Source organism: Cavia porcellus, unplaced genomic scaffold, assembly GCF_034190915.1.
Source record: "Cavia porcellus strain 051 isolate PalLab524CR breed Dunkin Hartley unplaced genomic scaffold, mCavPor4.1 scaffold_21, whole genome shotgun sequence".
In the NCBI taxonomy this organism is placed as follows: Eukaryota; Metazoa; Chordata; class Mammalia; order Rodentia; family Caviidae; genus Cavia; species Cavia porcellus.
In genome coordinates, this window is record NW_026947504.1 from 28660100 (window position 1) to 28683200 (window position 23101).

The window sequence follows — 23101 nt, forward strand, 5'->3', positions numbered from 1 at the left end:
ACAACTTCATCCTGCAAGAGGAGGCCAGGGAGATTTTGTGATTGCTACACCCATCATGATGGAGTGGTAACCTGCCTAGAATATAAGGGAGGAAAAGAGGCTTGACCCTTGCTTTTTACTCTTGTTGCTTTGCTGTCTTCTGCCACCTTTAAGTGTTGCCCCTGTGCCATGCTATGTTGCCTTGCAGTCAGCTGATTATGGACTGAAACCTCCACAAACTGTGAGCTACATACCCTTTTCCTCCCTTCCTTTGGGGTGTTGGGTATTTTGGTTCTAGCAATGAGAGACAAGAAACTAAGACAGAGAGCTTTTCAGGGCAGCATCCTGGAACACCTGGGTGGGCCGTTGAACTGCTTGTGATAAACAGAGACAGTGAGGGAAGAATACAACCACGCACACCATGTCTGCAGAGACAGCCACGTGTTGCATGTGCTGAGGCCTGTGTAGGGTTCCTTTCCCTGAGCCTGGAGACAAAACCAATGGCACCTATGTCTTCCTGGTCCAGAGGAAATGACTTTGGACCTCTGGCCTCTAGAACCAAAGGAGAATTGTTTGGCTTGTGGTGGTTTCTGTTTGGTTGGTGTTTTTGCTTCTTTCTACATGCTGGGGACTGAACCCAGGGCCTACTGCATGCTAGGCAAGGGTGTTGCTGCAGAGCCTTACCCTAGCCCACTTTGTAGTGTTTAATCTGCCACATTTGTGGCCACGTTTTAGCACACACAAGGAGTCCACGGCTCTGCTGTGAGTCTCCTGAGGCCTATGTCCCTCTTCTGCATGGCCCTGCAGCCCCTCTTATTCCCATGAGGCGGCCTCCTTTCTAACCTTGCAGCCTTCTCTTTTGGGAACTGCCCAATCTGCTGCAGCCAGGCCACACTCACCATGGTGTCTCTTGGTGGGAACAATGCTGGGTTCCAGCATCACCCTAAGTGTTCTCACCAAGCTGGGCCACCCTGTCAACCGAGCCACCAAGCAAGCCCTGGATGGCCAAGGCTGCATCCATCACCAAACCCACATCATGGCAGGATTTTGGATTTCCAGTCCTGTTTCTGGGAGCTTTCACATCCAGACTGGTTCATGCTGTTATTTTGTGTCCTTGGAAATGATGCCACACATGGTTTGCATAGCAGGACTGGTGGAGTGGGAACTGGATTTGTGATTGAGATAAAATCAGACACATTCCAGGCATTGCCCACAGTATCTCCAGAGCCAGGACAGAGCTCTCTGAGTCTTTGTAATTCTACACAGAAAAGCCTTCCTGGGTACCCTGAACTCAAGCCTGGCTCTCATCTGCTCCACGGAGCTCAGAAGCACTGGGACTCATGGCACAGGAGGAGGGGAGCTTTTGCCCTGCAAGAGTGAGTCAGGAGTGCTGCAGGAATCCTGGGAACATTTGTATTCTAAGCCGGGAAGAGCCTGAGGAATGATGGAATGAGCAGCAAAAATTTTTAAAGTCTCTATAGGAAAGAGGTTTTTGCTTATTTTAATAAAAGCTTATTTAATAAAAACATGATGAAAATTTGCTCAGGGATCCTATCAATAAAAATAATTAACCAACTATATCAGAACTATAAATATAAACTATAAAGGCCACTTTTTATTACTTTAGGAAATGTTTGCCAAGCATGGCGGCACATGCCTATAACCCCAGCACTTGGGAGGCTGAGGCAGAGGCTGTGCAGTGAAATCATCTCAAAAAAAAAAAAAATGCTTATTTTCAGTAATGGTATAATCTGGGAAAGATGTGGTTATGACACAAAAGTCAAATGTAAAACACAACAAATATCTTCAGATGCAGTACCTTCTAATTGCTTTCAGTGCAATTTAAGTAACTGACTTAAAGCCTTATGACATTTTGTAAAGGGAAAGAGAAAAATCATTTAGGTAATAAATCTTAGTGTGAGTAGACTTCAAGATTTGCAATGTAACATAGAAGGAGGAAGACAAATACATTCCCTGGCTTTTTCTTTTCTTTACTGATTTTCTTTTCCAGTGCTGGAGATGGACTCTAGGTCTCATGCATGCTAGGCAATTACTCTACACTGAGCTACATCCCCAGCTACCATTTTCCTGGCCTTAAACCTATAATGTTCACACACTATACCTAAATATTCTAACTAGTGGCAGGAATTTATTGATCTTTATGAAAAATATTTACTCTCTTAAATTATTAAGTACTTTGTAGAAGTATTTACTGTGGTGGAGAACCACAAATAATGTTTCAAATATCAGAAGAAAAAATTTCAGTAAAAGACTTTATTAATACTAAAAGGACTACAAGAAGTGTTAGTAATAATAGTAACCCAATTTAGAACAGATGTAAACCCCACTTTTAAAATTTCTATTCTTTGCAAGGAGAGGGATTGAACGTAGGACCTCACACAGGCGAGGTAAGTGCTGGATCACTGCCCCCGCCCCCAGCCCATAGGTTAATTTTAAATAAAGTAATCTTTGATTTATATTTCTATCCCAGATATTCTTGTATAAGAACTCTATGCTCTATCAACTTATCCAGATCAAATGAAGACAAGCTATGCCAGAAATATGCTGGCTTGCTCTTTTCTCCCTTTTCTTGGTAAACTTAAGGAAACTTTTTGGGTGGATTTTATGAAAAGGAAAAAACCAGCAAAATAAAAGCTTAGAAAGTGAGTGATAATAAATATTTTAGAAATGGAAATAAGGATTTGGGCCCTGTGACTACAATAATGTTAACATTTTGTAATCACTACAGATTGTATCAGGGTCAACAGCTGACTGCCCCTAAAAGCAGGGGTGTAAGAAGGCGCTGTGTGTGTGGACTGAGCAGCATGTGTGGAAATATACCTGAATTTTAAACTAAGCTTAAATGTTTCGATTTTTTTTATTAGTTCAGTGGGAAATTAGTGTCAGTAAAATGTCTAAATCATTAACTAGAAAAAATGCGTCTGGAGTCTTGTCCATAAGGAGAGGCAATATGTATTTGTACTGCACAGTTTCAATGCCTAAAGTGATTCATTAAATAGAGAGTGATTCCATACCCCATGAGGGACACGGGCCGAGCCTTAGGACACAGGTGCATTGGCAGCAGGTGCAGCGCGCACCTTTACTTTCCTGTGAGCTGAAGTCAGTATACTGCGAGCCGGGCAAGTTCCATAGGCAGTGCGATGGTAACACCTTCTTAATAAGGTAGTGGTTTTAAATACGTGAGTCCAATTTTGCATCCTTTTACCTACGGACTTAATGGGTCAGCTAGGCTGTATTCAGCCAAATAACTGGTATTTTCACAGACAAGAATTTTAAACTGTAAAGGCTAAATAGTTATGGTTATCACTCTCTTCTTCATCCCCGGTCAAAATTAAATGGTGAGTAAACAGGAAGCTTATTTTATTCCCATTGATCACCATAGATTGTAGAGGACTGAGGAAGCATTCACACCCATGCCTGAGCCGGCTTGTGGCCTCTCATCACTGCTCCTGCTGCTCCTAGCAGGAGGGAAGGTTTCCACCCCAATGCCTTCCCCCGGGGAGATGGGGCCTGCTGTCTGTGTGTGGGAGTTAGAAGTCGGCCATCTTGGGGCTGGGGATTTGGCTCAGCGGCATAAGCACCTGCCTTGCAAGCAGGTGGTTTCGAGTTGGATCCCCCGTACTGATTAAAAAAAAAAAAAAAAAAAAGAAGTCGGCCATCTCAATCGGCCTGAGTGAGATGTGCAAGGGGCCAGGAGAACTGAGGAAAGTCACACAGATGATTTTCCAAAGGGCTTAATTCTGCTTTTGGGGTATGTGTGGCAACTTAGCATTTCTGAAGCCTTGGTGGTTGACTGTAAGACTGCATCTCGTGGCAAGCAGAACACACTAGTGAACAATCTGTGTTTGACTCACAAACAAAAGCAGATGTGTACACGGATTTGAGCACTGCAAATCACACTCTTCCTCACATGTGGGTGTATCAGCCTTTGGGTGAAAGGTGACGAACCACAGTGAACCATGAGGAAATCAACTTGTGCCCCACAGGGGCTCCCTATAGGAGGCCCTGCCCACGCAGGAACAGGCCCTGCAGGGCAGCTCCTGGGGGCAGAGAGCAGGCAGCCTCACCCCACCACACTCTGACGCGGGCCATGAAACCCAGACGCTTTTATTTACACTTTAGAAAGCAAATAAGCTGCCCGCAAAGAATGGTTAGGAAACTTGAAGTGTTTTATTTTGTACTGTTTTTTTTTTTTAAATATAGATCATCACTGATGCCTGTGTATGAATATTTTTCTGGCAATGGTAGTTAACTTTTAATTGCTTATTTAAAAATTTCACAACTTCTAGTATTTCACAGTGTAAATTTCCCCCTGCTTTTGTTTTGAATAGTGCATTCTCAGAGACTTTGACCGATTTAGGAAGATTTTCTTTTTAAAGAAAGTTGAAAATCTTTAGTAGAATGTATTAGGACAAACCACCGACCTCTGAGCCGGTGTCCTTGCAACAGCACCTTTGTTCCCTAAGGAACGGGGGAAGTGGTACACCTGTCCCATTCGGATCAAAGCACAAAATATTTTAAAAAATAAATACTAAGGCATACCTGCCACACTTTTACATCAGTTTCCTCAGCATTGCACAGTGCTCTTAAGGCCCTTGCGTCCCCACTGCCTCCCTCCAGGGGCCCCGGGGCCCTGTCCCACGGTCTGCCTCTGGAGGGTAACTGTTCTTTGTCACTTGCCATGAAGCCTGCAATTTGTCATCCTGAGCTGCACATGCAATTTCAGAAATTCAAATGACACTATGTGGACGCACTCTAAATCTTTTTTAGTGCAGTTTGGCAAATATCCCAAATGAAATCCAACTCTAAATTAAGCGTATCAAGCAGAGGTAGAGCTAAGTGCCCCTGTAGCTCTCTGGGCTGTCCAGAGGCTTGGCGAGCTCAGGGGCAGAAAACCCAATCGTTGGACTGAAGGGCTGCAGACACCTGTCACTTTATCGCAACAGAACAGTTACCCAGAGACCACGGAGGCCTTCACATCCAGGCCGCACTGCTGAGGGCACCTCCACCTCCACCCACCCCACCCCCGCCCTCTGCCCGACCTCCCCATCTCAGAAACGCTGGCATCATCTGCTAGAACTCACAGTGCTAAGAACAGCAAGCATTGAACACGGACCCTGACCGACTGACCCTCGTGTCCTCCTCCGCGGCCTGCAGCGCACGCTCCAGCACAGGCTCTGGACGAGGATCTCAACTGCGCTTTGGTTTGGGCTTCCAGAAAACGGTGCCACAGAGTCGTCTGGAGCGACCTCGGCTAGATGGCCAGGTCCCCTGGCTTGGCGCGTCCGCTGCTGGCCTTGCTGGACCTCCCGGCGTTCTCGGGGAGCGGGGCGGGCCCCTCCACCTCCGGGGTGCCGGCCGGCGCGCTCCCCGCCAGGCTGCTGCCGTCTCCGGGCTCGGCCTCCTGCGCCGGCGGTGGGCCGTGGCCTGCGGGGCCGAGGCCCGCGAGCGCCCAGCCCGGGGACGGGGGCGCCCAGCTCTGCGCGGCTGCCGGCGCGGGGGGCTCCTGGTCCGCAGCCGCCTCTCCGAGGTCCGCGGCCGGCGGCGGGGCCCTGCGGGGACCCCCGGAGCGCGTGCGGCGGGGCGGGGCCGCGGCGGGCGGCGGGGTCTCCACGGAGCTCAGGCGGCGGGTCACGCCCTGCTTGAGCTTCTTCCAGCCCAGGTGGTAGATCTCCAGCATGTTGAGCGCCAGCGAGGCGCAGGCCACCGCCAGCATGAAGAGGATGAAGATGGTCTTCTCCGTGGGCCTGGAGATGAAGCAGTCCACCGTGTTGGGGCAGGGCCAGCGGTCGCAGCGGTACAGCGGCTGCAGCCGGAAGCCGTACAGCAGGTACTGCCCGGCGATGAAGCCCACCTCCAGGAGCGTCTTGAAGATGATGTTGAAGACGTAGGTGCGCAGCAGCGCCCCGGCCATGCGCACGCGGCCGCGCTCCTCGGGCCCCGCGGGGTCCTGCGAGCCCGGCCCGGCCCGCAGCGCCAAGGCCGGCGCGGGGTGCGGGTCGTCGCCGCTCAGCGACGCCTCTGCCCGCTCCTTCTTCTTCTCTTCCATGCGCACCAGGTGCAGCACGTGGCCCAGGTAGATGAGCGTGGGCGTGGACACGAAGATGATCTGCAGCGCCCAGAAGCGCACGTGCGAGATGGGGAAGGCGCGGTCGTAGCACACGTTCTCGCAGCCGGGCTGCTGGGTGTTGCAGGTGAAGTCGGACTGCTCGTCGCCCCACACCTCCTCCGCCGCCGCGCCCAGCACCAGAATCCGGAAGATGAACAGCACCGTCAGCCAGACCTTGCCGATGACCGTGGAGTGCTCCTGCGCGTTCTCGAGTAGCCGCCCCAGAAAGCTCCAGTCGCCCATTGCTCCAGAGTCCTAACCTGTAAGGGGACATTGCAGAAGGTTAGGACAGGCAGGTGCTTCACTCCGGGCGGGGAGCTCTTCAGTGCCCCCCCCCCCATCACGGGTTTGGTCACTCTCAGACCGCAGCTACTGGGGCTGTGGTGAGGAGAGGTGATACCTGTCCTTACAGGTACAGACTGGCCATTCTCTGCACAGTGCAGGGCGACCACCATTTCCGCAGCATCCATGTGGTACTAGGTGCTGTGACAATCTAAAGTACACAGAAGGGTGTGTGTGGGTCCTGCGCAAACCCTGAGCATTCTTGGGTTTTGGTGCCTGCGGGGTTTGGGGGCCAGTTCCCCGAGGGCCAACTGTACTCAGCTCCCGTGGTCATGGTTGTGGGATGAAACAAATGCCCAAGCGCAGGGGACCAGTGGTACCTGTTACAGTAGGCTGGTGCTGGTTGGCCATGGAAACCAGTGCTAGGAGGAGATAATTTCTCCCAGCCGCAGCCTCCCCCTCACATCCCTCCCCTCCAGCAGCTCGGAATCCCTGTTAGCTCCTGTGGGTTCACAGTACTTCACCGTTCGGCTACACTCACTCACCGCCTTTGGCTCATATGCTTCAATTTATCTTAAATAGGAAATGTTGCATCACTGCTGTAAAAAGTAAAATAAACGTTTGTACCATACATGGTAGCTTTCAGAACCCACGGAAGAAAACAAAGTTGTTACATTTCACCGGACACTGTCAAAAGTTCTGGACATAAGTGCTTTGTGTAAATGATGTTTATTAGGAGGAGAGAGGTATTAAACAGCTGTCCCTCAGCACCCAAAGGCAATGGGTTCCAGGACCCCTAGGTTACCAAAATCTGCAGATATTCAAGCCCCTTCTATAAAATGATCCAGTATTTGCATAGAACCTATACAATGCTTCTGTACATTTTAAAACATCTCTAGTTAACATACAATGTCTAACATAGTGTGTACCTTAAGTAGTTAATGCTGTGTTGATTAGGGAGTAATGACAAGAAAAAGTCTGTAATGCGTTGTCCAGACATTATTTTTTTCTAAATATTTTCGATCCTGTGTTGACTCTGAAGATGTAAAGCCTGTACTGGTAGCAAACTGAGACCTTTCCCAAGAGCTCCCCAGGATGGAAATGACCAGGGCATACAGGTGAGGCTTAGCAGGCCCTGGTGCCTGCTGAGGTGCTTGGGCCCAGCTGGCCCTGGCCATTCTGCCCCAGCTTGGGCTCCAGTCAGGCAGGGCAGTCCCTGCAGGGCACATTGGTTACTGACTGGCACTAGTGGGACCAACGTGTCTCCAGTGTGGTGTTGGGTGCTGGGGCCATACATACCAGGTGCAGCCTGGGTGCTGGTGGGCACTGCCACACAGAGACAGACAGACAGACACACAGGGAGAGAGACAGAGGCTATCAGAGCACAGTGGGCAGGGTGCACACAGGCGCAGCCACGGCTGAGGGGCCCCAACTGGGACACTACAGGCTGCAGACCACATCCTGGGAGGCAGGTGTCCTCTCTCTAGCGGGGCACTTGGGCTGACAGTTCCATGTTGTACAGGGATGTAAAGAGGTAAGATGTGGCCTCTCTCGGAGGAGGTGGCAGTGCTCTGCAGTCACAGGGGCAAAGATTAGGTGTCCACATATTACTGCTGCTCAAATGGGCTGTGTGGAGCTGGCAGAGAAGGCTCCAGGTCCCTGCAGTCATTCTTGGGAGCTATGAGCGTGCCCAGCTCCCAGGAAGTCACATGTACTCTACTCCTTGTAAATGGAAACTTCATTTATTTATTTTTGGTACTAGGAATTGAACTCATGACCTTGCACTTGCCAGGCAGGTGCTGTGATAAATGCTAAATTTTACAGTGTTTATTAATTTTTATGAATAGATTTGAAGGTAAATAAAACTTTACTTGTCAGCAATCTAAAGAAACAGATCAATGTTAATTTCCTCTTCAAACACACTTTCAAGTTTTTGCCTATTCAGTTGAGATTTCAGTTAGGGGAATCTAACTCTGCAGTCTACCATTGCCTCGCTGCATGCTTTTTGCATGCTCTTAGCAGTAAGATGCTTCAGATTAGAAATTTAATTACTGTGCACGAGGAAACCCCTCTTTTCCAGGGAGGATGTCAGGGAAACTTCCGGGTGACCTCCTGCTTCTCCAAGCCACCATCCTAACGGAACTCGAGGCTCTCCCCAGCACGGGCACTCGGGCTCCCTGGGAGGCTGCAGTGTGGTCTGAGGGCTGGACCTTGGTCCCTAGCGTGGTGGTGGCAAAAGGTGGTGGCACCCTTTTCGAGGGCAACTTGCAGGCCTTTAGCTCACTGGGAGGACGCCCTCAGGAGGGATTGTGGGATTCAGCCTTTCTCCTGAGGCTTCTTAGAAAGGTGAGCACACACATGTCTGCCATGACTGTGGGGGGTGTGGGGCAGGGGGACAGAGCAAGGACGGACACGTCACCATGTGCTCCCCGGAACTGAGACAACACCAGCGCCATGTTCTTGACCCTCCAAAACTGTGACCCTCTTCTTCACAGGGACCCGTGTCAGGTGTTCCTTGTAGTGGCAGAAACACCCCCAGGGTGCCCTGGGGCCCCCTTTGTGTCCCCTGAGACCTTCTGAGGTACAGTCCTGCGCACAGCCAGCAGGCCTCTTCAGACAACTGTGGTGGCACATGCAGCCCACTGGAACTGGCCCAGCCTTTCTTATTTTTTGAGACAAGGTCACTAAGTAGGTCAAGCTGGGCTTGAAGTCACTAAGACAAACTCATGGCCTCAGCCACCACGCCCAGCCCCAGCTCAAACTCATGGCCTCAGCCACCACGCCCAGCCCCAGCCTTTAAAATGCCACCACACTGCTCCGCCTGTGCTGATTCTCTGGCCACTGTGCTGCCTCCTCTCTTGTCCTTGGGGACGGGCTGGCGCAGGCTGCACGGCTGCCTGGAGTGTCGTCCGGGCCACATGTACATAAGCAGCTGTGGGTCCCCTCTCTGTCCCAGGAGTTTTCTTCTGTCCTCTACCTACCCCTGCTAAGTTTCCCAGTATCCTCTTTCTTGTGTCTGAGCACACCCTTTCTGTGGTCTGCAGTGGTGGCCTGAGCGTTGGAGCTCTGTTCCCCTGCACAGGATGCCAAGCCCCTCCTACAATATCCGCAGACAGCCGCAGAGCTGTGCATCCTGCTCCAATCTGGGGAGAGGCCGCCACCTTGGCCACCGCCCGATGTGTGGCCACACTGTGGCTGTCACAAGCACATGAGAGAAGTGTGAAGCCGGGAGCTGGTGCGCCCTCTCCACAAGCTGGCACACAAGGCAAGGCAGGGGCTGCTGGGCGCCTCAAGCCCGGACAGTGCTCCATGTTGCCCTAGAGGCCCTGGAAGGTACAGGGTGCCACAACCTCAGGGTGCCCTCACAGCAAGGACCTGTCCCACCCTAAGCACCCTGTATCATCTGTCACCTGCTGGGAACATGGGACAGTGTTTCCGCTCCTCTGCCAGCTCAGCCCCCTCCAGGGGCGTCAAGCCAGGTGCTCGGAAATCTCAAGTGTGTGAGCCTTGAGAACAAGGCTATGTTGCCATCGAACACCGTGTCTATGCCTGCATCAGGCAGGGCTCCGCAACCCTGGCAAGGTGAGCAGATCTAGTCCTGCGTAGGCACCCCGGGCACAGCCCTGCATGAGCTGGAGCATGGAGAAAGGACCTCTGGAAAAGAATGTGGGACACGCAAGAGATGTAAAAGTAATAGTCACTTCGACCTTGCATTCTAATTCTAGGACAACACACTAAGAAAATAACCACAGAGCTGGATGGATGAATGTTTGTAAATTATTGTAATGTGACTTATAAGGACTAGCTGGGTTCTTTCCTAAGGATCTCCTTGAAAAAGTTAAAGACATTACAGAGATGCATGCATACCCGTGTTACTGCAGCACAATTCCTAATAGCCACAGCTCGGAAGTGGCATTTATGCCTAGCAGCAGAGGAATGGATAAATGTCGTATTTATGCCCAGTGGAGTACTACTGTGCCACAAAAAGGTAAGGCTGAGTCATCTGAAGGAAAGTGGGTGCATCCAGAGACGGAAATATTAGGTGAAATAAAGTGGACTGCAAGCTTTAATGTCACCTGGGGTCTCTTGTTTGAGAAACCCAAAATATAAAGAGCAAACAGAAAACGGATCATAGCACACCGGGAGCTGGCTCTTCTGCAGAAGAGACGAAGACCAAGAGATGGAGGTGGGGCAGAGGTATGAGTGGGAGGGGCTGAGAAAGGAATCAAGATGCGCTGTGCACGTGAGCCAACTCCGCACAAGGATGCCACGTTATGTTCTGATACAGAAAAGAAAAATGGGACACACAGGAATCGTGAGGCTGGAGACTGCACTGAGGGACTGCAGTCAGAGCACAGCAGGTGACCCCAGTCTGGCCAGCTCGGCTCACGTCGTCCTCTCCCTTGTCCACCTCCGCTGTGACTTGAAAGAGAAATCTTTGCTCCTCATCCGCTTTAGTTGGGTCTAAGTATAAAAAGAAGTGCTAGCTGGGCCTGTGATCCCAGAAGGCTGGGAGGCTGAGACAGGAGGGTCACAAGTACAAGTCAAGCCTAGGCAACTTAGTGAAACTGAATCAGAACAAAAAAGTAAATTGCACAGCTCAGTGTAAAGGCCCTAGGTTCGGTCCCCAGATCCTCACCTCACACAAAGGCAGCTCCTTGCAGTGAGGTGTAAGAATTCTGCTAAAAAACTCTAGGTTTCTTATTTTTTAAAAAAGGTAAATACTATGCCCACTGCTTATTACCCTCTTTAGTCTTATGCACAGACGTGGTCCCTGGTAGCAGGTCACGACCTTGTAAGCAGGAATTGGAAAACATGGAGGAAATTGTGAAACCTGGGCACTGCTGTGACACTGGACCTGCTGGATCGACCCTGCCAGCCACTTGCAGGCTTCTTTATGTTCTGAGGAAAAGCGCTGTTTGTCCAAGTTAGATTTCACAGTGCTCACAGACCAAGTACCTCCTAACTGGTCCCTAACCCCATGATAAGGGGCTTTCAGGCCAGGGTCTTGTGCATGCTAGGCCAATCCTCACTGCATCCTCAGACCTTTATAAAATTGTATTTTGAGACAGGAACTCCTCCCCTACATTATCTATCCTGGTTGGAACTGAACTTCAACTTGTAATCTTTCTGCTTCAGCCTTGTGAGTAGGTGGGATAATAGTTGTGTGCTACCGTGACAGCCCATCTTCAATCCTTACAGGATAAGGCCAGGCATAAATGAAAGCTGCAGCTCTCTCATAAACCCCAAAATGTACGTACTCCATATAATTCCCAACTACTGAGGTAGGTGTCAGCATATTATATATGATTTTAAGCACATCGGTATATATTAGCACACCACATACAGCTTTAAACATGGAGGAGGACTAAGGGGTGCTGTGTACCTGCACCAACTCCACCTGACGATGCAGCGTTCTGTGCTGATAAAGAAGGAGCACATGCAAGAGGCTCCCACAGTCCCACGGCCTGGCACGCCTGCTCTGAACACACTCAGGCCTGCACGTAGAGGGAGGGGGGACCCTGAAGCGTTGCCAGCAGCGTTCCCGAGAGTGGGAGACCCTTATTTCCTGTATGTCTGAGCTTTCCACAAGCACAGAGCACCAGAAGTGGTTCACGACTGTGACTTTAATGATTTCAAGTCCCAGTGTTTGGCAGATTCAGCTGATTGCTTTGCATTGTTTGCCACGGTTTCTACTCTTTTCCTCCCTTTAATCGTGTCTGCGGCACCCACACAAAGGACACACACAATACATTGTGCACGATTAGCCTGATGGTGGAAGATAATGGTCCTGAGGTCACTGAGGTGCATCAGCAACCCTGACAGCAGCGGCTGCTGATGACACAGGGCTTAACATGCATTCCAGTCTCCCGCCTGGCTGCATTTGGACAAAGTTTACCCCCCAGACCCTCAGGTCTCAGGGCCAGGGCCTCTGTCTCTACTCCTCATGCCCTCAGGACAGGCCTGTTGAGTGCTTTGGAACTTGTGAACCGCTTCACCCAAGGGCAGTCTGCCCGGGAGCCTATCACCTACATCCGGTCAGACCTGGATGGATGCCTCCTGGGCAGAAATGGCCTCCCTGGCAGCTGGGCTGCAGGCAGTCCTGGTCCTAGCGGGCATGAAGCTCTGGAAGCTTTCCATCAACATCACTGTGTGCATAGCCACAGTGTCAGGGAGCCGGGTGTAGAGCTCTAAAGGTCTCCAGCCCAGTGGGACCCTGCTGAGGAAGCCAGAACACAGAGGCTGATGGGGCCTGCGGCCAGAGCAAGGTGGGGGTGGGCAGGCTTGTGCGCATGTGCTTGCATCTGCGCGTGTCGGTACGTGCACGTGGGTGGAGGACGCCCAGGCCTGCTGTGTTTCTGATGTGGTTCATCCCCCAGGGATTCTGTGTTGGAGCTGGGTCCTCAGGGTTGGGGGCTTGGGGCCTTTGAGGACAGGGAGGCCACAGGATGGGCCCATGGATGGGGCTGGACACCCCAGCTGCTGTTGCTTCCTGGCCAAGAGGGCCCTCACCGGAGCACTGTGCCCTGGAACACCCAAACATGTGCTGACTAAACCTCTCTTGGTAAGCAGCGTGTCTGAGGCCCTTCTGTACTGTAATGCAAAATGCACTAACAGAAGGCCAGGAGGCTTGCTCTTGCCGTGAACAGCCACACCCACAGCTCATCCTGTAACTCAGTAAGGCGCAGCTCAGCCAAGGTCGGAACCCTGGCCCACCTCACCACACCTGGTCTCGTGCGGCACTGCCCAGTGTCAGCAGTTATCAAACAGCTGCACTGGGCATGGTGGGCACACCTGTGATCCCAGCACTCCGGAGGCCGGGGCAGGACTGCTTTGAGTTGGAGGCCAGCCTGGACTACACAGTGGGCTCAAGGCCAGGCTGAACTGCAGTCTCAAACAAACAAACAGCCACTGAGGTCTGTGCAACCTGCCATGATAGATGCTGCTCTCAGGATGTGTCCATGTTGGGGAGCTGTGGATGTCACTATTTAAAGACTTGGTAGGAATTCTTTATTACTTAAATGTGGGATGTTTATCTCCCCAAGATGGCAACTTTGTTTTTATCTCCATGAAAATTCTGATTCTGACTACAGAGTAGACACAGATGCCAAGTTTCAAAGTGGACGCGGCCACTTTCCTGTGATGGACCTGTTTGCAGAAACCCCCCGGCTGTGTTCACTCAGTGATGAGCTGGGCTCTGTGCTGAGCCTCGGGTCTCCTGGATCAGCGGAAGTGGAAAGTCCAGTTTCACTTTAGAATCTATTTGTGCAAATGTGGACACTTGTGCAGGCGCCTCGATGGGCTGGGTGTGGCCCAGTGGGGTGGCAGCAGGGCTCTTTCGGGAAAGCTTAATGCCCAAAGGCTGTCCTGCCCAGATCCGGACGTGGGCCTGCTGCCCAGCACCACACCAGAGACACAGGTGCACTTGGCTGAGTGGGAGAGGTGGACGTATTCTAAAAAGCAGACCCCTGGCAGCCACGGACACCACAGGCCATGTAGAGGAAGGGTGTGCTGTGGAGTGCAGATTTGAGACTAGCAGGGAAGATGAGGCCGCAGCCCGGGTGGTTCTCGTTAAAGGTCTTGGCAGAAGAGGACAATGTTGGAGGACACTGTGTGACCACTTAGCTGTTCAGGTGCCTAGGATGGAAGGAGCGATTTTAGACACAGCTGGGGCTGCAGAAACAATGTTTCAGTCAGTAATGGGCCACAGACCCCACGGGGAGGGGGGACCCAGGAGATGGTCACCCCTGGGGGTCTTCATCCCAGTGGTATTCTGTGAGTTTTGCTCAGTGACAGCCAAACCAGTGACGTTGTCCTCAGAACCCAGGGAATACTGGGAGCCTTGTGAAGTTGGACCCTCGCCCCAAGGGGGGCTGGGAGCTGGGGGTGAAGAGCAAAGAACCAAAGGCTTACAACAGACCTCATGGAAAACCCAGCACAAAAAGAGGGAGCACAGGGAGAGGAGAGGGGCTTCTGGCTTGCAGGGGAAGGCACGCCCCAGCTTCCCACAGGGGTCTTGGCATTTAGATTTTACTGCGTTCTTGGAATTTGTGCTGTGAGAAATTACTTTTTAATCTTTCCTACATTTTATTTGTTGTCATTTTTCAGTCTTATAGGGAAGTTCGTTCACAAACTTCATTTAAGTTTGCTTGCTTGTTTGTGGTACCAGGATTAAGGTGGGTGTGGCTTGGTACCAGGTACCAAGGAGTGGAGTTACAACCCCAGTCGTTTTTTATTCTAGAAAGCATCTTCTGCTATGTTGCCCAGACTGGGTTGGAGTTTGCGATTCTCTTACCTGGGCTTCCTGAGGAGCTGGTACTACACGTGGGGACGGGCCACTGTGCCTGAGTCTTACCGTGTTGCTAGGCAGGCCTTAAGCACCGGGCTCTAACTGTCCCCCTGGCCCAGCTTCTGGAGCAGCTGGGAAGTTTGGAAACGTCTTGTCTCAGTGGCACACATGTTCAGCGGGCTCCCGCAGCAACGCCAGTAGGTGTGTGGGGGCAAGGGCAGGGGCTATGAGCAGGAGGATGCTCAGGTGCTGGACAGAGAGAGCCTTGCTCAGTAATCTGGAGCCCACAGGAAGGAGTGTCATGTGGTGCTGAAGAGGGACACAGGCCCAGGGGCAGTGCAGGCAGGGGACCCTGAGGGTGACAGTGCGGGCAGGAAGGGAGGCTGGGGACAGGACGGCAGGGCTGCGTAAGGGCAGGTGTGGCAGGAAAGCTTCTGACAAGTGCTGGCAGAATTCTGTCTGGAGGAGACAAGAAAGCCTGAGAGGGTAGGACACAGAGACTGAGATGGCCCCTCATAGCCGCTCAGCCCCAGTGACTCTGCAGGACCACATGGCAGGCTGCAGGGCCGCCCTGGTGGGATGACACGGAGGGCAGCCAGATCACAGTGGGGTTCAGTGGGTTGGGGAGCCAGCTGGTCTGAGAGGAGGAGGCTGTTGCCACTCTGAGAAGCCACGCTCAGCAGATCTCTGCAGGCAGATGAGAACACAGCTCTGGGCTAGGTGGGGAGCACTGAGCAGGAGCCAGCACTTGTGCCCACAGCTGGAGGAAGAGGACAGCCAGGGAGTGACAGAGCACAGCAATCATGGATTCTGTCTTTGTATTTTCTGAGATGGGGTGTCATTATGTTGCCAGGGTGCCCACAATGGGCTTGAATGCCTCCTGCCTCTGCCTCCCAGAGTGCTGCTGTTATACCATGCGCACCTAAGCACATGGTGTTTAAAACCGTAAGATTGCACCAGGGCAGGGGAGAAGGGAAAGGGGCTGATCTGGAGGCCTGGGTACCCAGCATCTGTAGGGTGACCAAAGATCCAAAAGATTTAATTTGCATTATACTTGATTCCCTCAGTATAAGACTATCTTGAGAACTGAACCCTAATCCAGATTTATTAATCAGTAATGAGAGGTAATACGGTGTGGAGTGTGGCTCAGCAGACTCATTCCCTCCTGACTGGATGTGACTGCCTGAAGGTTACCGAGGGCAGTTCTGGGCTGCATTAGCTGCTTCATACCTCGCCTGTCTCATTCAAACTTTCATACCTAAGATAGTAGTAGGTGCCCCAGAACTCACAGAGTCAACCAATTTCCAATCAGAGACTCTAAAAAGCCAGTCGGGGGAGCACACCTCTAATTCCAGCTACCCAGGAGGCCGAGGCAGAAAGATTACAAACTGGAGGCCAACAGGGCAACTAAGCAAGCTCTGTGCAAAACAAGGAGGGCTGAGGTGTAGCTATTAACACTCTGGTTCCAGCACCTACTACGGCACGCATGCAAGTACACCGTTTAAGGTGACGTGGCTAAGCCTTCCGGGGCAGGACCGCTTTCAGGCTGGGCTGCAGCTTGCATGTGTCTAGCGGCCAGCGGTGTGGGACACTTCTGCATCGCTTCCTGGCCACTTGTACTTCTGTGGGGTGCCTGTTCATCTCACTCAGTCATATGCTGATTGATGCTTCTCTTTTGGGGGTCTCATTGTTTGAGTTCTTTATGTATTCTAGATTTTAACAAATGCTGGTGAGGCTGGGGGGAAAAGAAACCCTTGAACATTGTTGGTGGGAGTATAAACCAGTACAGCCTCCGTGGAATCAGTACGAAGATTCCTCAGAAAACTAAAAGTGGAAATTCCAGCGGGCCCAGTTATTCATCCCCTTCTAGCTTCTCCCACTACAGTTAAAGACAAAATACTACAGTGAGACCCGAGTACTGTGTTTACAGCAGTGCAGTTCCTAATGGCTAAACCTGGGAAATGGCTACACGTCTGCCAACAGATGTGTGGATAAAGAAAATGGTATTTGCACTTGGTGGAGCACTGCGCTGCCATAAAGAAGGATAAACCTGAGTAATTTAGGGAAATGGATGCACCTGGAGACCATAATGCTAAGTGAAAAAAATCAGACACAAAAACTAAGTATCACATGGTTTCGATTACATGAGAAAGCCAAATTGTAAACACCAAGTAAAAATAGGTGCTAGGAAGTAGGGAGATACATCCTGTCAAGTGGGAAGGGGACCAGGAGCTGGCAGGGAGGTGTACAAAAGGCCTGGCAAGCCGTGTCATGTACAGGCACCCCCTCCACATGAGAACCGTAGACGTGCACTGCACACATGAACTAATAAAATTTAAAGGCTGCATCTGTACTGCACACCTACATTTTTCTTATCAGGAGTCCCAAGACTGCATAGCATTGACACTGCATTGTATTAGTTCCTGGATATTACCAAGAGATGACAGAAAGTATGGGCAGGCTGGGTATGTGGAAGCCCAGCATGAGAGAGGCTGAGGCAGGAGGATCACTGTGAGTTTGAGGCTGGTGACACAGTGAGTTCAAATCCAGCTGCATCTCCACAGTGAGACCCTGCCTCTAAATAAAGTATAGGGTGGCTGTGCGCAAGCTCATTGTAGACACTACAGCCTAAGGCCAGTGAGCATCCTTAGATTTTATAGCCACAGAGGTCCTGGAGCCCTTCTTTTGCCCTTCAAGCTAGAAATTGACCACACCTCTGTGGCATGGCCAAGACATGGCCATCCTCAAGACAAAGAGTGCCCAGGGCAAGTCACCTGAAGAAGTTGCTTCATCCCAGAAGAACACCTAGCCCTAGACAATCCAAGCAATGGGTTGCTGGGCAGAGGGGCGGAAACTGACATCCTTCTTCCCTGTATATAAATAAACACGCTGCAGTGGCTGAACAGCTCTTTTCCTCCCCTCAGAAGGATGAGGGCTCCGCTGACCCCAGCCTTGTCTCTTTACTTTCTCATCTCTCCTGTCCTTCACCCCAAGAACCTCAAGAGCCACGTGGGTCCCGGCACCACTCCCAGGGGACACCCAGGGATGGCCACGCTTGGCGGCAGGACAAGTCTTCCAAACCTGTGTCTACCACTTTGGGCTGTTATTTCTCCCCTATGAAATCTACTCAGAGCTCGGCAAGTTCCATGAAGGTGTGAGGTATGACTTTGATGGGGAATTCACTACATTTATAGATGAACACAATGGACCTCCTTCGGGTCGGGCCTCCCCCTCTCATCCGCTGTTCTCTGGGTTTCCACCCTGTGGGTCCCTCCTGTCTTCCGCGGGGGTTATCCCTAGGCGCCTTGGAGCTGTTCTAAGCAGTTTTCCAGACCTCCTGATTGGTTATTATTGGCACTGAGGAACATTAGTTTTGGCTAGAGATCAGCCAGAGCCTGGTGCCTGCTGGGCAGATGCTTTACTGCAAGGCCACACCCTCTAGATGCTATTTTTATATACTGATCTGATGCCCAGCAACCCGGTGTGAGCTCTTAGTAGTCCAAGCAGGAGATTCCTCTGGATTTTCCATACAGACACACAATCCGATTGCTTGCTCTGAAGCATAAATTTGTCTCTCTCTTCCCTCGTTCTATTCTTATTTTTCTTATCTCCTTGGACCAGCAGGACTTCCAGCACAGTACGATGTGGTGACATTTTGCTTCTGACTTTAATATGAGTGTCCTGAAAATTTTAATGTTCAGCACCATGTTTTAATTTTACCAGGCCAAGGAAGTTGACTCCCAGCTCTTGTTTGCTATGGATTTTGTGCTGTTTTTATTTTCTAAATGATCACTGAACCAGGTATGGTGGCATATGCCTCCAATTCCAGCACATGGGTGCCTGAGACAGGAGGATCACCTCAAGTTTACTTTCCTTTTCCTCCAGTGTCTCACCATGTATGCTATATTCATGATATACAGAATAAGTCTATAAAATTCCTTTAAAATAGATGTCAGTTTCAGTATCTGCCAATATTACTATATAATACGTATGTATAATTTACGGGCATTCCTAACCTTAGTGTAAACTTATTTATTAAATAATTAAGAGGTTTCTATTCCTAAGTTTAAATGGAAAAATGCATGTTCTCCTTCTTAACTCTAATGCTCTGACAGGAAACTTCACTCTCATCTAGGATCAAGTGATTTAGTGAAACTACAAAATATAATTTTTCAGCTTGTACTGATAGTTCTAAAGTATTGTTAGGCTTATACATTTTTATTGCCAGAGACTGTCTCCAAAACCACAAAACTGTTTTTAAGTTATACTTTTAGTTTACTTACAGTACTTAGGTACAAGGCTGTGCCAGAAGCACGAGCAGTGGTGTGTGCCATCTGTGTGTGACCACCCTCCTGCGTGTGTTGTGTGGGGACTTTAACCATGGATGAGTGCCTCAAAGTCCAGCGCTCCTCAGTCTCACTTGGCTGCACCAGGTAAACGTGGTCAACATTTTTAATCTTTAGTCGAAAGAAAGAAGTGGCCTTTCTTCTTTTTGACCTGCTGTGAGCACTGATCTTACTTCACCTTTTGAGAGTCTTGTTGCTGAAGTAGCTCCTGGTAGCGAGACCACAGGCACAAGCCACTAAGCCTGGCTGAGTGAAAGCTGATTTTCATTTGGAAGTAATTTAAACAGATGTGTTTATTTAAAAATAAAGGCCTTCACCAGGTGTGGTGGCTCATGACTATAATCCTAGAACTCAGGAGGCTGAGGCAGGAGGATTGCTGCAAGTTTGAGGCCAGCCTGGGCTACAAAGTAAGCTCAAGGCCAGCCTGAACTGCATGGTGAAACCCTGTTTCAAAAAGGCAAAATAAATAAATAAATAAATAAATAAATAAATAAATAAATAAATAAAAATACAATATTCAATATTTTATATTTGAGATTGGCAAAGAATTTGGTTGATCAACAAAAGTATCTGGCAAAATTTTGTTTCTGTTTGCAAACTCTGCATTGGGTGACCAACAGGACTGTGGCCATCTTTCCACACAAACATAAACACCTTTCCAAAACTAAGTTCATGAACTGAAATATCACTGAAATACCCAGCTTTTTATCCAGTCTTTTTTCTTGAAATCCCTGAACAAAATGACCATGCCTTCTGGAATGGGTCTTAGGCTGTTTCCACAATTAGAGCGCCAGCACCAAGCTGGAGCAGGGACAGGTGGAGGGTGGGGACAGTCCCCAGTGAGCACTGCTCCGCACAGTGGCTTTCCTGGCCCTCCAGACACCCTCTTCTTGTCACCCTGCCGAGCCCTCTGGTTTCTTCCTCAGCTACCCAATGGCGCTGCAAGCCTTTAAAATGTCTTGTGGTCTTGTGTTCAAGATGTATCAACCCCACTAGAATTATTCACTTAAGCATTTTATTTAGACATTTAGGAATGTGTTGGTGTTAATGTACTTGCTTCAGCATTAGTACTCTAGGCCTTAAAAACTACAGAAAGAAAAAGAAAGTCAGTCCCCTTAACGTGAACTGGACCTCACCAAGTACCCCATTTTCTGAGGAGGCCAAGGGCAAACAGCAATAAAGAAAATTACAGGGGGTGCTCGAGCCCATGCTAGTGGTGAACAGGCTACGTCTAAATCAGGAGCCAGGCAGCCTGGATGTCACTGAAGAACTGACCTCACAACTACGTTAACGGTGATTCCCCGTGCCATGACCTCATTGGGATCTTACTTATTACCTGTGCAAAAGGTGCAGAATCACAGCTCTGTAACGCTGAAGAAACCCAGAAGTGGTCTAGTTTATCTCCCTTATGTACAGCTCAAGACACAGAGGCCCGGAGGGAGGGCACTGCGCTCTTCTGCAGCCCTCAGCGCCCATCTGAAGCCAGCAAAGCCACTCCTACCTCCCGGGACACACAGCCGGCAGCCGCCTGCCTTCGGAGCTCTGTGCCAGGCCACTGTTCAGGCTGCCACAGCGCTGCTTTCTGCCGCTGTTTGCAACATTTCCAGTGTGCATGTGTCCAACACATTTTAAGCTTTTACTCTTTCTAAAGTGAACATTTTCACCTTTTATAAAAATTGTTAACTATGATTATATGTTAAGGACAATCCAATAACTTGATTCTACAAATCAGAATCAATGTTTTAAAAAGCAAATTCAGACATAGTTACTCTTGCTTAGTGAACAAAACTCTCAGCTCAATAATTATGTATTTTACTATTCCATTTACATTACTGAGGAAAATTACATGTTAAAATGTTTTCTATTTTGGGGGGAGGCAAAATTTCTGCAGTACAAATATAATTTCAATTTTCTTACTGAAATCTATTTCTATAAGTATGCAACCCAAACTCTTTTTTAGGGTCCAGAATAAATGATTCACTTGAAAACATAACAGGAAAGAGTTTCATGAATAAATGAGCAATAATTTATGGAGACATCCAGGTGGACTGAGTGGGGAAAAAACTAATTGTTTTTGATATTTACTTTCATTAGGTTAACAGTAAATTTCAAACAAACCATTAATTCCTCAAAATAAGGGAAAAATGCAAGAGTGCAGCCGCTTCACGGCAACCGCTGATTCTGGCAGCTGCGGTAGTTTTTAACAAGCAAGCAACAGGGTGCTACCTGGTCACCACGAAGAGCACTTTCTACCACTGTGCAAATGAAAACTGGGATGAAACTACTGTTAATTTATTGTCTTTAAGCATTACACGAAAAAAATTTTTTTTAAATACTGTCTTTCTAGACACAGACACGATGTCAAGGCTCCAAGCGCGAGCTCGGGTCTCTTTTCCCCCTTGAACCCAGAGACACCTGTGCGGCCGGGCACTGACACGCCTCCTCGCAGGCGGTCACCTGCAGTCCAGGGACAGCAGATCTGCGGGAGAGGAGGAAAATGTGAGCGCTGTCGTCCTCTGTCCTCTCAACAGGGTGATCGAGGCGACGGCCTGCAGCGTGCAGGGTGACTGAGGCGGGTGCCAGTTCTGGGGTGTTCTGCCGCTGTTCAGCACTTTAGCAAAGCCCGGGCGAACGCACAGCCTGGAACGTCCTGGCAGCGCCTCACGCCCTCCACACGCGTGACGCTGTCTGGGACACGCATGACTTTAAGGGTGAAGATTTGGTGAGGGGCAGCAAGCACGGTCACGTAACACGTGTGACACTGGTGGGAACGCGGGGACAGCCATTCCCCTCCTGGATGAAGAGTGACGACGCGCTGGCCCTGCCATTACCCTGTGCCTACCTTCTCCCTGGGCAGAAGCGCGCGGCCCGGGCTCAGCCTCCGGTTCCTGCAGCCTCCCACACCTGCAGCCTCGCGTCCCTGCAGCCCCTTGCACGGCCCGCGGGGCAGAGATGTGCATGCTTGGGGCACCGCCCTGCTGCACTTCTAGGTGAGAGCCCCTGCCTATTTCTCAGCTGTCCACAGAGGGTCATCGGGTCCCCCACCTTTTTTTGAGGCAGAGTCTCACCGTGCAGTCCAGGCCGACCTGGAACTCACGGTGATCGTCCTGCTTCAGCCTCTAAGTGCGGGGTTACAGACGTGCGCCACCACGCCCCCGTGAGAGGGTCACTTTTGATTGGCACATTCTGAAGACATTTTGAGAAACTAAAAACTACGGTTCCAACAACGTCCCTGTCCCAGCCACGAACTGCGCCCGGCAGGAGGAACAGTGCTCGCCAGCCCGGGGCGTCCGCACCGGCTCCTCGGCGGGTCTCTGCGGGATGCCGGCCCTGGCGCCCACGCCCCGCAAACCCTTCGCGCGCGCCGTCTCACGCACTCAGCAAGACAGCACCAGCCAAGGCTCCCCTTCCAGGAAAAGACTTCCTGAATTTTCCCCAAAGGGAGGCGCGCCCAGCCCGGCCCCGACCGCGCGCCCACTCGGGCCGCCGCCCAGCGCCGAGCTCCTGGCCGGCCGCAGAGCCCGGCGGACCCGAGCCTTACCCGCTCCGCCGCGTCAGCCCGCCGCGCTGCTCTGAGCGCCGGGCTCACACGTGCGCGCGGCCCCACGCGGCCCCGCGCCCCGCCGCGCCCCCACGTCCGCCCCGCCCCCGCCCGCCGCTGCGCCCCGCCCCGCTGGCCTGGTGCCCTGCTCAGCCTCGGGGCGTGGGGCGCAGGGCCAGGGAGGAGGAGCGGAGGAGGAAGAGGGGAGGACGCGGGAGGCAGCACCTGGGCCTTGCTCAGACCCTCAGGCTCTCCACGTCCCCGCAGTCCCAGCTTCCCTGGCCGCGAAGGGGGAAGGCGTCTGCCCACGCGGAGAGGGACACCTCCACTAAAGCCTGGAGCAGGGCCAGGCCTGTCCGGTCCACTGTGCACCAGCGTGGTGTGGATGCCGCGTGTGCCTCTGGCTCCGGGGTAGCAGGGTCCCCACCCTGCTGACTGTCTGGTCTCTGAACTGGACTCTCCCCCCACCAACTAGGACAGAAAAACTCCCCGAAACAGATCTGTTATTTGCACGGGGGTGGTGGTGGGGGGCT

The 23101-nt window shown here is 51.0% G+C and overlaps 1 protein-coding gene across 1 annotated transcript; it reads right to left on the minus strand.

Annotated features, from left to right (window-relative positions):
* Window positions 1-2238: 2238 nt before the first annotated feature.
* Gja3 (gap junction protein alpha 3) lies at window positions 2239-22629 on the minus strand. The gene is made up of 2 exons (XM_063232477.1): window positions 22569-22629; window positions 2239-6369 (listed from the first exon to the last, which is right to left on the minus strand). The coding sequence occupies exon 2, from the start codon at window positions 6350-6352 to the stop codon at window positions 5255-5257; it is 1098 nt and encodes a 365-aa protein (XP_063088547.1). The 5' UTR covers window positions 6353-6369; window positions 22569-22629; the 3' UTR covers window positions 2239-5254.
* Window positions 22630-23101: the final 472 nt, after the last annotated feature.

Bases quoted from the DNA above. Each gene is read 5' to 3' on its own strand.
- Gja3 (XM_063232477.1), bottom strand. From the start codon at position 6,352: ATGGGCGACTGGAGCTTTCTGGGGCGGCTACTCGAGAACGCGCAGGAG.